The 16,432-nt window shown below is 36.4% G+C and overlaps 1 protein-coding gene across 1 annotated transcript in view; it reads left to right on the top strand.

Annotated features, from left to right (window-relative positions):
- The window catches only part of DGKI (diacylglycerol kinase iota), a 428,861-nt gene that overhangs the window by 316,489 nt on the left and 95,940 nt on the right, over window positions 1-16,432 (top strand). The window contains 2 exon segments of the mRNA XM_049094866.1: window positions 4,956-5,035; window positions 7,046-7,090. Coding sequence (XP_048950823.1) covers window positions 4,956-5,035; window positions 7,046-7,090 — 125 coding nt within the window.

The following is a 16,432-nucleotide window of genomic DNA, read 5'->3' as shown; positions in this document are numbered from 1 at the left end:
AGGTCACTTGAGTCACAGTGTTCCAGTATATGTTGTTTGGTAGCTCATTGCGTCTGTCATCCTGTGCTTGTCTAATCCCACCTTTGCTCCTCTTATTTGTATTCTCTATATGTTATATTGCATGCATTTCTCATCCTTATTGCAAATTCAACTTTTGTTTGGAGAAGTACTATAGGAGCTTCTTGATAGAGGGTGTGTCCTTTATTCAATCCTTGGAATTGTTTGATAGCTTGGATTATGTGTAAAAGTCTTAGAATGCTGAAGGCCTTGTTTGATTTCCTGCCTGACCATGTAGATGCCTGTACAGTTTAAAACTAAATAATTTCTGATCCTTTATATGTCATCTAGTTATTCTTTTCTGGAAATTTGTAGATGCTTTGTCCCCAGTATTCTTAAATTTTAAAATAAAATGTCTTCCTATTGTTTTATTGTTATTGTGCTAGGCACCTGTCAGGCCATTTCAGTTTGAAGGTAATGTTCTTCAGTTCTAAGAAATATTTTTTATTTTATTTCTTTAAAAAAATTATTTATTTATTTATTTGACACAGACAGAGAGAGAAACAACATATATTTAGGCAGAGTGCCAGGTAGAGGGAGAGGGTGAAGCAGGCTCCCCGCTGAGCAGAGAGCCGGATACAAGGCTTGATCCCAGGAACCTGGAATCATGGCCTGAGCTTAAGGCAGACACTTAACCGACTGAGCCACCCAGTCACCCCTTATTTTGTTTATTTCTGATAATTACCCCTTTTGCTCTTCTCTGGTTTTTGGAACTCCTGTTATTTGAATGTTGGACCACTTGACCCAGTCTTATTTTTCTTAGCATTTCTCTTGTATTTTATGCCTCCTTTTATTTTTGCTCTAAGTTTATGGAGAGTTCCTCAACTTTATCTTCTATTCTTTCCATTAAACTCTATTTTTTTTCTATCAGTTTTTAAAATTTTCAATATTTGTTATCTGAGTGATGTTCCTTCTCCTTTTTCTTCCTCATATTCTTTATCTTCTTTTAATATAATCTGTTTATATTTCATAGATGGAATTTTTCTTTTAACTATCTGAGGATTCCTCAGAGAAGAGACTTCAAATTTTTTTTCCAAAAAAGTGTAAGGTTCTGACTGCCAACTTTTGGAGAGTAGTGAGGGAGAAATCTGGGAATCTTTGCATTCTTTAGATGGTTAGTTAATCCCCCATTGTCTGTAAAGTAATTACACTTGCCAAGAGTGGCTAGTAGAATCTAGTCATCTATTTTGGCTGCCCCTCCAATCTGTTTGTGAGTCGCATGAAACGGCCACTTACAAGACTTCTGAGGGTTTTCTGTATAAATCATGTTGGTTCTCATCAATCCTACCCATGGTTTAAGATTGGATTCTATAGGTGCTATGGGTCATTTACCAGTTTTCCATCTGCTTTATCTGTTACTCTCTGCTCACTGTTTCTCCTCCTTTTTTCTTGGTTTATGTCTTTAAAAAAATCCATTTACTGTAATTTAGTAGCATTTCTGGCAAGAGAAAAGGAGGTGTTAAATCTTCCATCTTAACTGAGAAACCAGCGTGTTCTTTACTGCTTGGAACTTATAAATTCCATTTGATCCCTACAAATAAAAGTTCCATTATGTAGGCTGAGTATTGGCTGTTGCTTTTTGGAGTCAAATAAAATCTTTAATGCCAAAATAACATGAACCATCAGGATTGGGGATAATGATGCTAATGCTCAAGTGGTAACTGTTTTCATTGTTCCCAACAAATATGAATGAAACTTCATTGAAGTGGTGGTTGGTTGTCAATATTATAAAAGGAAGGTGATAATTTCCACAAATTTCTACTTTCTCCACCAAGTTAAGCCCCAAGTGATATTGTCAGATTACAGTATTTTTGTACTACAGTTATTTTCTCATTGCAGAAAGAATAGAAGTTTGTTTTAAGAAAACAGGAATAGGGCAGCCTGGGTGGCTCAGTGGTTTACCGCTGCCTTCAGCCCAGAGTGATCCTGGAGACCTGGGATCAAGTCCCACATCAGGCTCCCTGCATGGGGCCTGCTTCTCCCTCTGCCTGTGTCTCTGCCTCTGTCTCTCTCTTCCTCTGTGTCTCTCATGAATAAATAAAATCTAAAAAAACAAAAAACAAAAAAAAAACAGGAATATAACTTATGGAACTATCAGCTAATCCTTACAGTATTATGATAAACTGAAAGATATATGATTAGATGTGTTCATTTTCTAGCTAAAATTGCTCAAAAGATAGTAAAGGGAGTACGTGAGAAAGAACATTGATATTTTGGCTATTCATTTTTAAATAAACTGTTGCATTTAATCTTCACAAAAACCTAGAAGATACCTATCCTAAATACCATAGTCTTCACTTTAAGGATCAGATGAATTGAGTAATTTACAGGACCAAAGAGCTAATGTGAGTAATTCCTAAGATTAAAACAGCATTGGGATTTGAATCCAAGAGAGAATGACTATAAATCCTTTCTACTGCATACTGCTAGTTTCATAGGATAAATTTGACAGCAATTGTCAGTAACTATGGTATTAAATTGTGGTGGAGAATGCCTTTTTTTAAGCCCAATTTATAGCTTACATCAATCAAAAGCACTCTTTCTCTTAATTGACTTCTTGAGGAATATTGCAAAGTAGCTGATTTTATACTTATAGTAGAAATGAATGACACATCTTTGAAAACTTTTTCCAAGCTATACCTTCTTGATGCTAGGTCTGGAATATCTACTCTCTAAATGTAGTTTAAAATATCTGCTACCACATACATTGAATTTATGGCCAGATTAACTCCAAGCATTGATAATAGAAGGAAATGAGAGATGTTGAAAGGATTCCTGCATTTCTAAAAAAATATATCTCCTAATTTAAATAAATAGATAAGTATTGATCAAATTTCATTTCTCTACATTGGCACATTTGAAATTAAGAGAATACATCATTAAGACTCTAACATGGGCTCTCATGTTAGTAATAGTTACATTTTATTTTCACAACATTTGACTGACTTTCTAGGCCAAAATTTTAGCTTCTCCTCCTTATTCCTCAAGGGTTAAAAATCTTTATTCTTCCTTTACTTCAGTGGCTAATTTTATTTGGATCTATTTAGTAGTCTAGCTGAGGATGATTATTTTAATTAGTAGTTTTAGGAATCTCCTCATTGAATTTTCCTTCCATTTCTTTTAAAGATGCATGATTACCACATGATGACTTTTCTGATGTTTCTGTTTATATTCAAAAAGAAAAGAAAAATGTTTTTCCAGATTATTATTTCCCCTCAACACATGACACTTGCAGGGCTCCTTACCATTTTGCTTACTGCCTCCTCTACTCCAACCCAATGCATGCTCTGTCTCCTGCTCCAAACCTTTGGGTTTTTTTTTTTTTTTTTTTTGCCTCCTCTGGAAAGCTGACCTAGCCTGTAAAGACATACTTTCTCTTTTACACTTGAGCATGCTCTAAGCTCTTCTTCCTCTTGTTACAAACTTTTATTGAACATCTACCATTGCTATACCAGACATTATGGTTGTGATAGTATTTATTCACATGTTTACATAGTTCTACAAGATGATGACTGTTTTCAAGCTTTATGTATGCAAGACTTTGGTTTCCATTAGAGAGATCAATACCACACTCTGTTGCTTTAGGTTGCCAATCTAAGAGGTATCATTGAGAAAGAAACTATTTCTTTTTCTCCAGACTACCCTCACTTCCCTAACTAAAAGAGCCAGTGGGGCTTCATTTACAGGGAGCCTAAAACTATCCTCCTGGCAAGAATTAGTCCCACTCTCCTATAGTTTTCAAATGACTAAACTCATATTTAATGTAGCCTATGCTACAGCTATTATTGTTTATATGTATGTCTTCTCTACTACTTTGTGAGTTCCACAAGATTTCCTCATGCATTTTATATGTATTTTATTCTCTGTATTATTAATTTTTAATGCATTTTGCATTTCAGACCCATTTATTGATGATGAGGCTTTAAAAATTCAATGGGTGAAAGGTTTTAGAAAATCTTTAGTGAGTATCATTGTCATATCATATGCTTGCTAGACTCTAGTTGGTTAATTTAGAATTTTGAACGGTGTTCTTTTTTTGTTAAATAATAGATTTAATAGTATAACTGCACTTTTAAAATTAGACATAGGCAATACATATTTTGAAGTTTTGGGAAGGAGACTATTTTTCAGTGTTTCAGGAATCTTGTGGTTATATCTGAAGTAGGAAGTTCTATCCATGCCTCTGTATGACATTTGCCACCACCTAAATGTAAGATATTTAAGACACATAACAGCTTTTCCTAACTGTTCCCCTGTTCCCTGAAGCTCTGCTGCTACCACATTTACACTGACCATCTTTAAAATCAATTGGATTTTTAAAGTTTCCAGGATTTTTTTTTTTTTTTTTTTTTTTTTGGTTTGTTGTTTTGTTGTTTTTTAAACATTTCATATCTATGTAGTTCTGGTGTTAGCCACCAGGTAGCACAGTGGCTGGAGTAGCTTGAGTCTCTTAAACAGGAAATTGCTGCACACTGACAGAAAGGTTAAGCTCCATGCATTCAGGAGGGAAAGGAGTAAGTATCCAGAATCATGATTTTTTAATTCCTCTCTCTGGTAGTACATTGACCATTGAAAATGCAGGCATAAATTATTAGCTGGCTGTGAGCCGCCTCCTGGTCCTGCCAGTACACTGTTTCCATGACATTACAGTTCATAGTAGGGCCACCAAGACAAAATAAAGGCTGGCCAGGTGGCAAAGGACAACATGGCTCATGCAAGGAAAGCTTATGACATAAAGAGATTGAGTCACAAGGGAGGTTTGAGAATTTTGTATATTGAAATGTCCAAAACACTAATAATATTTATGAGATTTTATTTTAACCATAAGAAACACATCTATGCCAATCTAGAAAAATCAAATATGTTATTTTAGACTTTTCTCTTTCCTTCACCCTTAGCTATCCCTCTGGGTATTCTAGTTGTGCGTGGAGACTGTGATTTGGAGACTTGCCGTATGTACATAGATCGCCTACAGGAGGTGAGTTTTTTTAGCCAATTATTTATTCTTAGTTTTCCATTTTTGTAAACGGTTACCAGCCATATATATATATATATACTTCTGAAATGATGCATCTGGGGAAGAAATGGAAGTATGGTGTCCTTGCCTGTTAAGCATTGACCACATCTTCTCTCTCCCTGACCCCCCACTGCTATTTTCCCTCCTCAGGTGACTGAAATGGGGAAGGATGTTGCTCTAGTGCGATCCTTAATTATAGCTTGGAACATCTTGTCTTCTTGCCAGACTACATCCCTGTATTTTTTGAGCTATATAAAATTTCAAAGGGTCCTGATAAATAATGAATGAGAACAGAGAGATTATTTAATGTTTTGTATCTAGCCCAGTCTTCTGTCAAAGATCACTACATTTTTTAAAAATATAACTTCTACAGGAAAGAAAACCCTTCCATCTTTCATAGGAATTCATGTCAGAACACAGAAGAATATTCTCCTTTTTCCCTCTGTATGATTTACCATAGAGAAGGACAATGGAAGAGACCTCATGAATGTGAACTACACCAGTGAAGTCAGGAGACCCAGACCCATCATTGCAGTGGCTGTTGATTGTTTTTGCAAAACTTTGAGGAGGAGTATTCACTGTGTCCATTCTACAAATGATGAAAAGCATAAATATCTACTTCATCATTGTTTCTTGATGAAAGATGCACATTAAAATCATTTTTTTTCTGGATGTGGTCTAGACATTTGTATTCTTTAAGCTGTTGGGTAATTTTGATAGATACCACAAGTTGAACAACTCTCTTCTAGATGACACATTATACATAAGTAAATATCACAAATAAGATATAAATAAATTACTTAAAATATCTTCCAGTTGTAACCAATTAGCTTTGAACATGAGATTCTATTTCTCTTGGTGGCAATAAAATCAGGTAGGAGGCATAAATATAAAAAATTGTTAAGTTTTCTTTTCAGCATTTTTAAAGATAGAGATGGAATTGTGAATACAATGTATTTTGAGATAGAGAGCAAACTTTGAATACTGATGTGGATGAGAGAAGAAAAGTCAGCAAATTTTATACTTGTGGCTTTATTTGGCTATCTTTTTTACCAAGGATAACTTTAACATGTTAAAGTAACTCTTGGGTAACTTAAGATTTCACAGTAGTCAACTACATGACTGATGAATTGACTCTGTTGAAAATTAACTACCAATATTCAACTAAAATTAAGATTCTTAAAAAAAAAAGAATGAATGAACTCAAAGAGGATAAGTTTTAAAACTAAGTTGGGCACAGAGAGTAGGTTGGTAAAGCCCTATGGGAAGCAGGTCTGAGGACAAAGGTACCCAGGATTGCTGACATCTGTAAATAGAATCACTATCCTCATTAACAAGGAAGCCTTCAGGACATGATCATGGTGACAACTTAGTTATAAAACTTTATAAAGGGAGCCAGACACTCAGAATCTGCCAGTAAAACCTCATTAATTTCAACCCTATTAATTTGCACTTCTTAATAATGCAGAGGTGGCCAAAGACTTTCTCTTTGCTATCTATGAAAACCTGTGTTTGCCAAGCACTTATTGGTATAAACACAATTACTATGACAATTTGTATTTGGTCTAAGATAAATAAATTCTTTCTAAGTACTGAAAGGGATTTTAGAAGCTTTCTTCATAAGTCAATAGTTCAGGTGCAAATTAAATACAACCCTCATTTATTAAAACAAAATTGGCTATTTTTTTACTTTTGATCTTTTTGATCCTTGAAATTATATCACTCACTTCTAAAACTATTTAGGATTTATAGATTTCAGTAGCTAACTGGCCTTTCTTCTCTCATTCCAACTTGGTTTGTTTTTGTTATTTTGGGCATTTTCTTCTTTAACCTTGATGAATTTGGAAGAGTTAGATCCTTTCTAGATGAGTTTAATAATATTAAATTGGGAGTTTGGTTCATAGAGTTATAGAGTCAGCCTGTTCAAACTAATCTTAAGGTATGGATTTTTTCCCCCCATTTTCTCATTAGGACCTGCAGTCAGTTTCTTCTGGCTCCCAGAGAGTTCATTACCAGGTAACACATAATTGACCCCCTGTTGTTTTCTTACCTCCCCCCTAAAAGAAGGTCCATCTTTCAATCAATGTTCATAGGCCAAATCTTCCCTAGGGATGGAGTTGGTACTAAGAACTAAGTGAAGTAGACATTCTGATTCTTTTACATTTTCCTGGTTTTGGACTATCCTAGTGTAGCACAGATTTAGACTGTGGATTTTCTCCCAGATCATTTAGAAAATATTATAAAACGAAGTGCTATCAACGGTAAATATTAGAAACTCAGTTCAAACTAGCTTGAGAGGGAAAGAGTATATTGGTTCACATCAGCAAAAAGTTCAGATCAAGGGTGGAGTTTATGTATCCGTTGGCCATGCTTCATGCTTCATTTTTCTGCTGGCCTTTCTGCTCTATTCTCCTCATCTGTCAATTTCACCTCTCAACTAGATGTTTCCGTGTCCAACATGGCTGCCATTAGCAATCAGGGCTGCATGTGTCTTCTTCACATCCAGGAAAATGAATTATCTCTTCCCACAGCCATCAAGCAAATGTTCTCAAATGCATTCTGACTGGCACATCCTGGTGTTTTGGACAGGATCTAGAAACCCAGCCTGCCTCTCTCTCTTGTGACTCACATCAAGTCCTCAGGAAAACACTCAGATATCCTTTGGCCCAACAATCTTTGGGAAGACAGTTATCTCCTGCCTTCCCTGTCCCTAGTCAATTGCACTCTCTAGCCATCCTCTTACAAATTAGATTTCTCAGACATGGTTCAGATCCCAGTGTTCAGTACACTCCAAACTGTATGGGGCAAATGTGAAGCTCTGAGTGGTCCCAATAAATCCCTTTTCTTTGGGAAGCCATTACCCTTCCCTGTTAGAGGGGTGTGTGGCAGTTAGAGCATGCCAAGATTCCCTCCGAATAAGTCCTATCCTAGACCCTTTCATATATCCATGTGGGGGACAAATGTTTAAATATGTCTCAGTCCGTGAATCCTGGTTTAGCACCTCACATTTGCTTTTGGTTTCTTTTTTGCTACACCTCAACATCCTTTTATATAAACAACATTTTTTAAGCCATTTTTAAAAACTTTATCTTGTAACCTCCAGGTAGCTTCTCTGCCTGCTGGTGGATACAATATACCTTCAGCCAAGGCAGTCTAATTATCCTGAGGCTTAATGACAGAAATAGCCTTGGTGTTCTTGTTTGTTTATATGTTTATGTTTCAAACAAAGTACCCCACTATTCAAGAGTCTTTTCTTCCATCTGGCCTCAATAAGAAGGATAAGAATTCACTTATATTTACTTTGAGAAAACAAACTCTACTTCTGAGATTGTTTATCAACCATTAAAAGTCTAATTTCCAATTTATTTTTCAGAGCACAACATTCCTCCCATTGGTTATTTGCATATTTACCTGAAACCACTAAGCTTAATTTTATTTTTAAGTTTGGTACTTTTAGAGGCTACAGCTGATCTCTACTCTTTAAAAATTGGCCCTATTACTTACAAGATTTTATGAAACTGTCAAGTTTTTTTTTTAAGTTGGTACTCTTTACTCATGAACAGTTTTCATCTTCGCATTTTTATCAAGACATTTCAGATATTTTTTCCAAATAGTTTTATGAAATTAATACATCTCTTTATTACTCTGGCTTATATGATGTAGTCATTTGGATGCGAGAGTTTTAATAGGTAAATATTTTGTGCCATGTTTTCTTTATACCATATTTGTACATGTTTGCACAGAGATCAGGAGATGGTTGACATTATAGCATATGAGAAGGGTATTTGTTTCATTTGTTATTTGGTAACAAAAACATGCAAAAGAATTAGTGGTATTTATTTAACTATATCAAGAGTTTGCTGTGGTTTTTTTTTTGTTTTTTTTTGTTTGTTTGTTTGTTTCTTTGTAGTCAAGTCAAACTTTGGTATCAAAACTGCCACATTATAAATGTCACATCAGAAGCTTTTATGCACTGTCCACATAGGATAACCAATGCAGTGACCAAAGATGAGTGTCAGGAGTGTTACTGTGCCCACACCTCTACTTGCAGAGTTATAAAAAAAACAGGGGCCTTTGGGCATTAAGGAAAGAGTGGAAAAAGAAGTCTAGGGAAGCCCAAGATCTGCTCATGCAATAAGAAGCTGAGGGGGAACGTTTGAATTAACATGACGAGGGAGTAAGTAGAGGGTGGTGAGGAAATTTCCTGAGCAGAGGTAAGGAAATGGGGGACAATAAATATTCACATTTGGCTCTGATCTTAGGCAGTCAGTAGAAGGAGGAGTGAGTGAGAGGGATGGGGAATAGAGAGTTCTGTTTTAGCCACACTAATTTTTTTATGCCCATTAGATCCAAGAGGTTTTGGTGTATAGAAAATGAGATATTAAAAAAAAGATAAGAAAATGAGATATATGAATTTTAAAGCTTATTGAAAAATTCAGGTCTGGAGATAGAAATTGGTTGGTCATTAGGAAGTAGATGGTACTTAAAACTATGAGGCTGGAGGAGATCACTTAGGAAGAGTTTAGATAAAAAAGAGGGCTCCATGTCATATCTGCATGTACTGATGGGTCAAGAAGAGTGGAAGTTTAAGAGAACCATTAATCCAGAAGAGTCGTAGAAACTGAGATGAGCAACCAGAGAACCGGAAATCAAGGGGAAGGTGGAATCATGAAAGCCAAGAGTGAACTATGTTTCAGGGAAGGAGGAAGCAGTGAAATGTGTCAGTGCTGTGGAGAGGCTGAGATGACATAGATTGAATTCTATAGCATTCTGAGGGTTTATAGGTTTATAGTTTTATAACATGGCATAGAAGTGCTATTAGCTTCACAAAGAAAGTGACCAAACCAACCAGCAGGAAATTTAATATTAAATTTGTGTTTCCTAATGCAGTAACTAATAATACCAGACTCTAGTATGACTAGAGTCTAGTCTAGTAGACTCGGGTACTAGACAGGGGGGATGTAAGAGAAAGACCTGTCAGAAACACAGACAACAAAATGCATTAAATGGCACTGAGGGGGACACTTGATGGCATGAGCACTGGGTGTTATACTATATGTTGGCAAATCAAACTCCAATAAAAAAAAAAAAATATATATATATATATATATATATATATATATATATATAAAATTTAAAAAATTTAAATACATTTAAATGGGCTTTCTTGTGTAGGAGATAGCACAAACTAAGCTTGGAAAATTCATTTTGACAGAATGAATAAATACCAGTAAGTTAAGAAGAAAAAAAAAAACACCCAAAAACAAAGCATGAGAAATTCCTATCAGCTCACTTATTGGCAGCTGGCATTTTACCTGACTATTTTCTAAGGCTAGAAAAAACCCAAGAGAAAACAGCATTTAGAAGGGTGTGTTAGTGCCCAAGTCACCTTATTAGTGAGACAAATGGCAGTTCCTAGTCATTTAAGCATTTCATTGCTTTGGTTTCTTCCTTTCCTAAATTCATAATGAATTGCCAACAAAGCCCGAAGACTCAAAAGCAACAACTTATATTAACCTAACAAGGCATTATGGGTTCTACAAGAATGTGTTGGATATTTATAGCCTGCTGAAAATTCCTGCCTACACTGTCTCTGAGGTCAAAATACAAAGGCCCCTCCATCTTAATGACATGTCTTATAACCTGTAGCTGATAAGTTAGACAAGCAAAATGCACTGTGCTGACGGATTCAGGATATTCTTGAGCTTGACAGAAGAGATAGAAGTCATAGAGAAATCGGACTCTGCCTACCAATTTGATAGAAATTTTTCTTGAGGCCGCCTCCTATGAAATTATTCGTTCTCTGTTCCCTCTCTGTTCTTAATTATATTCCTTTTTAGCCCTAAGTTGCTAAGTTAAGGAGTAGAAGCAGATACAACTGTTCCAGTGATTCTCAACAGGGGGAGATTTTGCTCCTTGATATAGGGCATTTGGCAATTTGGATATTTTTGTATATGACCATCAGGTGAGGTAGTGCTACTGGAATGTGTTGAGTAGAGGCCAGGGATGCTGTTGAACATCTTATAATGCACAGGACAGCCCCCATAGCAAGGAATTATCCACCCCCTAATATCAATAGTGAGACTCATATGAAACCCTGAGTCATTCCGATGGCTCTCAAGACATTACTAGAGACCACGGGCAGATGTAAATAAGACCTAGGTGAGCAGAAGAAATGAGGAAGGAGCAGGATGAGAAAAAAAATAGTGCAGGGAAACAGGCATCTGTGGATATGGCACAGGAAAATAACAGAGAGCCGGGGATAATGGAACCAGGAGCAGTAAAGGTTTTTTGTAGACAATGAGTTTCCCCATTTCCCTTGTGTTGTGCTCCATGAATGTAGTGGGCATATGAGAGTGTGCTTTCCAGAATCTTATGAGCTAACCACATGAGCTCTTAGAGTACAGTAGGATTCAACAGTAGCTGCAAAAAAGGAATCTATCCAGGTGATGATGATGATGATGATGGTTCTTCTTCTTCTTCTTCTTCTTCTTCTTCTTCTTCTTCTTCTTCAAGAATTAATTTACTTTAAACTAACAGTAGAATGGCTGGAATACTTCAGAATAGGTATAACATTTTCAAACAGTTCTTTCATCCTTTAGAAATGTCCTTCACTTCCATAAGAAAAAAAAAAATCCCTTGGTCAGATCTGAGTCTGTGTCAATTTGCTCATCCTCTGATCCCTCTTCCCCACTTCACATAAATACCTGAACTTCTGGGAGATAGATTTACATACTTCACCAGAGTGCTGTCCTAGGTAAACAGCATTTGCCCACAAATACTTGATCTATTTCTCTTTTCTTGACTATCCTTATTCATCTCTCTCCTTTTTCTGAAGCTGCCTCCTCTTAATTTGTTTTCTGGATTTTAGACATCATTCAGTGGATGGGTTCAAACAACTTTAAGGGGTCACCCTGGGAATTAATTTATCTTGTCTTAGAGAAGGACAGGGGTTAGCTAGGAACTTAGTAGAGTGTTGTTCCTTTGGGCTAGATCAAAGCTGTCAGAAATGGATCAAATGAGGAATGAAAATAAGACTTGCCTGGGGCCAGGTCTGTTGCAAGAGAAGGCATTGGTACTGCTAACACAGACACACATGCGCATACAGTGTAGTTGTTGTTAATAGAGGACTTTCTCACACAAGAGGGCTCTTAAAAATGTTAAAATATCTTTCATCTTCTAAACCATTATTATTTCTTCACTTTTCAAAGCTGCTTTTGGAAATGGGCATCCCATTTCTGTATTCTGCTGCTGCAGAAGTTATCGGCAGTAAAGTAGATTTGAGGAGCAAGAGTTTGAAAGACAAAAATAATGGTAGCAAAGTCTATTAATGGGGATTATAGTTGAACAAAGATGAGCAAACACATATTTTCTACCCATCCCTGGTAGATCTGTTCACCAAGGATAAAAATATATGTTTATACAACGTGGTGATGAATGGAAAGAAAAAAATGAATAGATGGGTTGGGCAGGAATGAGAAATTTGGGTGAGTAAACAAGTGGCCAATATAAAAGTAGAGTGATTATTGACTGGACATTATTGAGTAAAGCAGGGATTCCCAATCCAAAGGGACTTCTGTTTACCTCTTTGCCTTTTACATCTTCCCTAAGTTTTATGACAGAAAAGAAATCTAATTCACAGTGAAGGTATAGTTAAATGCTAGGTGAATACTGCTTAATTGAATTACCTACTGGAGTGTGTAATGGGCTGCTGTGCTTTCATTAAATTATGTGTGCATCAGCTATGAGTAATTGAATGTAAATTAAGGGCAAGTTTGGCATATGCGTGCCAAATAGTGGTTCAGATAATTTCCTTATCAATTACATATAATTTATGCCAGTTGACTTTTAAAAATATATGTGAGAAATAACAGGTTTGCTTTTGTGCATGCAGCTGTATTTTTAGCATGAGAAACTGGTTTTTCATTAGCATATGTTTAAAAAATTCACATATCAGGGATTTTTGAGATGAATTTGTTAATATTATTCATTTAAAGAGCATGCGGTTTTACATGATTATTACATTTAAATGGAAAGGAGTTTGGGATGTCTAAGGTTATGTGATTCTGCCTATAGTATAGAACAAGGACAGTCGTATTCATCTAAATCACACTATTTCTATGAAGAAAAATAACAGATCATAAAATGGGCAAGGATCGTTTTGATGAATTGTAGATTTGATTATATAATTTGAGAGGACTGAGGGGACTCAAAGCCCTAAATTTAGCGCCAAAAGCATCAATGTCATTGTGAGTGGCACTGCTCAGTTAATTATGTGAATACCCCCTACCACATAGCAGTGCTCACACAATTGTGTTTCCTAGGTATCTATACAGTCAGATCACTTTTGAAAGGTGCATATTTTTAAGCTTATTTTTGTTTCTATCAGAAATTAAGTCTCTTTACATTTATTTCAATGCACAGCATTCACAGACATACTTCCGGCCACTCTTTTTTATTCTAATTTTTTTTCTTATTTGATTTAAAGATTTTATTCATTTATTTATGAAAGACAGAGAGAGAGAGAGAAGCAGAGACACAGGCAGAGGGAAGAGAAGCAGGCTCCATGCAGGGAGCCCGATGTGGGACTTGATCCCCGGACTCCAGTATCATGCCCTGGGCCAAGTCAGACGCTCAGCTGCTGAGCCATCCAGACGTCCCCCGGCCACTCTTGTTTAGTGGCATGGATGTTTCTGTGTTCACCATAGAGGGTCCCTGAAGCTAAGGTCTACCCTTGAGGTAAATATTCACCCTCCTGTGAGGAGCTGTTTTGTTTTTCTCATTTTCCCCTTTCAGCTCCAGTCTGGTTCATAGTCTGCACCGCAGTGTTCGGTGATCCCCTCTGGGGCCTTTGAATCCAGGATTCCTTAATGCTGGGGCCACCTATTCTACCTGTGTGCCAGGCCCAGTGTGGGAGTACAGTGAGTTATTTACCCGATGTGAGGTACATCACCCACAATGGGTTAGTAATGCCAGTTATTTAAAACAAAATTGTTTTAAGTTAAATATTACCTGTATGTCAACATCACTGTCACTTGTATTATGATTCTCTTTTTTTGAGTAGGAGAGAAAGGGGTGTAGGTAGACAAGATGTAGGAAGTACATGAATCCTGGTCACTTAACCACCTATGTGGTCATCATTAGCTAAAAACGTCAGTGTGTAAGGAAGTTTATGGACCATGGCTTTAAGTTACTGTGAATTTTTTTCAATAATCTTTTCTTTATTCCTGTTCTAATTTGAATCCATCCACAAATGCATTTGTCTTTGACATTAAGGTCCTCAAGGTAATTCTCTTGACTTTCATTAGCTACTTGTGTTGTGAAGTCTGCCGGGTTTTATAATCCTGGCTTATCTTAATTTTCTAATTGTGTATTATAATTCTAGACTTCTCTTTGGTTTTTAACTCCCCACAGTAGACCTTAGGACAATACCTTTCAGTGGGTACCTTTTGATAACTTTCTGTAAATCCATACGAAGTAGAACACATAGATTAGATATACATGGATATACATTTGTTTTTTTCTTTTCATATATTTTTTTAAGATTTTATTTATTTCTTTCAAAGAGAGAGAATAAGAGAAAGAGCACAAGCAGGGAAGGAGCAGAGGGAGAGGGAGAAGCAGGCTCTTCACTGAGCAGGAAGCCGATGTGGGAGATGTGATCCCAGGACCCTGAGATCATGACCTGAGCCGAAGGCAGATGCTTAACCAACTGAGCCACTCAGGCACCCCTATTTTTTTTCTTTTTAATAAAAATGGATTTGCATTCTTTGTACACTCACTATGTATATTATACCACAACTTATTTTTAACAGTAACATACCATGGAGATTATGTTTTGCCAATAAATGAAGCTCTAACTCAGTTGTTTAAAAACTACTGCTCTATTCCATGGTATATATTTAATCCTGTCTCTCTGGATAGACATTATGTTATATGCAGCACTTGCCATTGTTTTTCTAAACAAAGTTGCAGTAAACATGGTTGTGCAGATTTGAAAATAAAGCTGTAACAGAAGTGATAATTATGTCACATGCTGAACAACTTGGTCACTTGTATGGAGTTGAGAATTGTAATCAGGTAACACAGCAAAGTTATCGTAAACTATATAACCAGAATTTACACGAGTCTTGTTTCAGTTTCTCCACTCAGAATTGTGGCTCATTCTTTTTTTCATTGATTACCATATTTCTGTGGGATTCTCAGGCAGATGGGGACATGGGAGGGGAAAGTGTGCAAGCAATGTGACTGGAGAATTTGAGAGAAGAAAAAATCCTGATTTACCAGACAGTGAACCCTGATATGAAATATGGAAGATATCAGTGAACCCTGATATGAAATATGGAAGATTAATGAAAGTTGAAAGTATGAAAAATCCAGAGTCAAAAGAAAGTTTTCATGACCATTAAGATTATTCTAGCTTTTGCTTTCTTCGTGTTTTTGCTTGAGCTGAGTACAAAAACAACTTCTGTCAAACTTGACCTACACAAATTCCACCCATCTTTCAAACCCCCCCACTAATTCATATTCCTCCAGAATCTATAAACCTAAGTATGTAAGATCATAATCTCTGAAGTAAAAAAGGCCTGCATTTGAATAGCAGCTCCACCACTAAATGGCTGTACTTGTGAGAGTTTACTTTAATTCTCAAAGCTGCTGCTCTTTATTTATGACTCACTGTTAGGTGCTGGAGAAGAAGTTCAAGAAGAACAGTGGGGATAGATGGTAGGTAAGGTAAATGGGGCTAGATTATACAGCTTTCGTAATGACAGAATGGATATGCCATAAGAATATGGCTTCACATCACTTACCATATAAGACATAAGCCTGATATTCCTAAATGAACTCTGTGGTAGTGGCCAGGTAACCTGAAAAAGCAAAAGGGATGGTTCTGTGAATTTTCATTGTAATCTGTCCCATACATATGCTTTGAGGGGAAATTTTTCCAAACATAGAATATTAAGTAGTTGTAATAACATAAAAAGACTGGTGGTCTAAATTTTATTTAATACAGAACCACCAAGGAATACAGAAATAGAGTTATGTTTATGGAAAATTCTCAGAAGTAAAAAAGGAGCATACTATAAAAGGAGGAAAAGGAAAGAAAGTTTACCAGTCACCAACTGTTATTCTCTGAGTAGTTGACAGCTTGTTAAGATTATTGTTCCATATCCTTTGATGCCAGACAATGGAGATGAGTCTGAGTGGGAGCTGTAGGTGGAAGACTTAAAGTGCAGGAAGGCATGAAGGAGAGCAAGAGTCAACAACCTGCTGCTCTGTTTGACATCATGGCCACTGGCCTTTGTGTAAGTGGATTGCATGATTCAGGAATGTGCCTACTGGCACATCTAAGCTACA

This window comes from Canis lupus, chromosome 16, assembly GCF_003254725.2.
Source record: "Canis lupus dingo isolate Sandy chromosome 16, ASM325472v2, whole genome shotgun sequence".
Classification (NCBI taxonomy): domain Eukaryota; kingdom Metazoa; phylum Chordata; class Mammalia; order Carnivora; family Canidae; genus Canis; species Canis lupus.
Note: the sequence above shows the minus strand (reverse complement) of the source record. Positions and strands in the feature narration are given on the sequence as shown.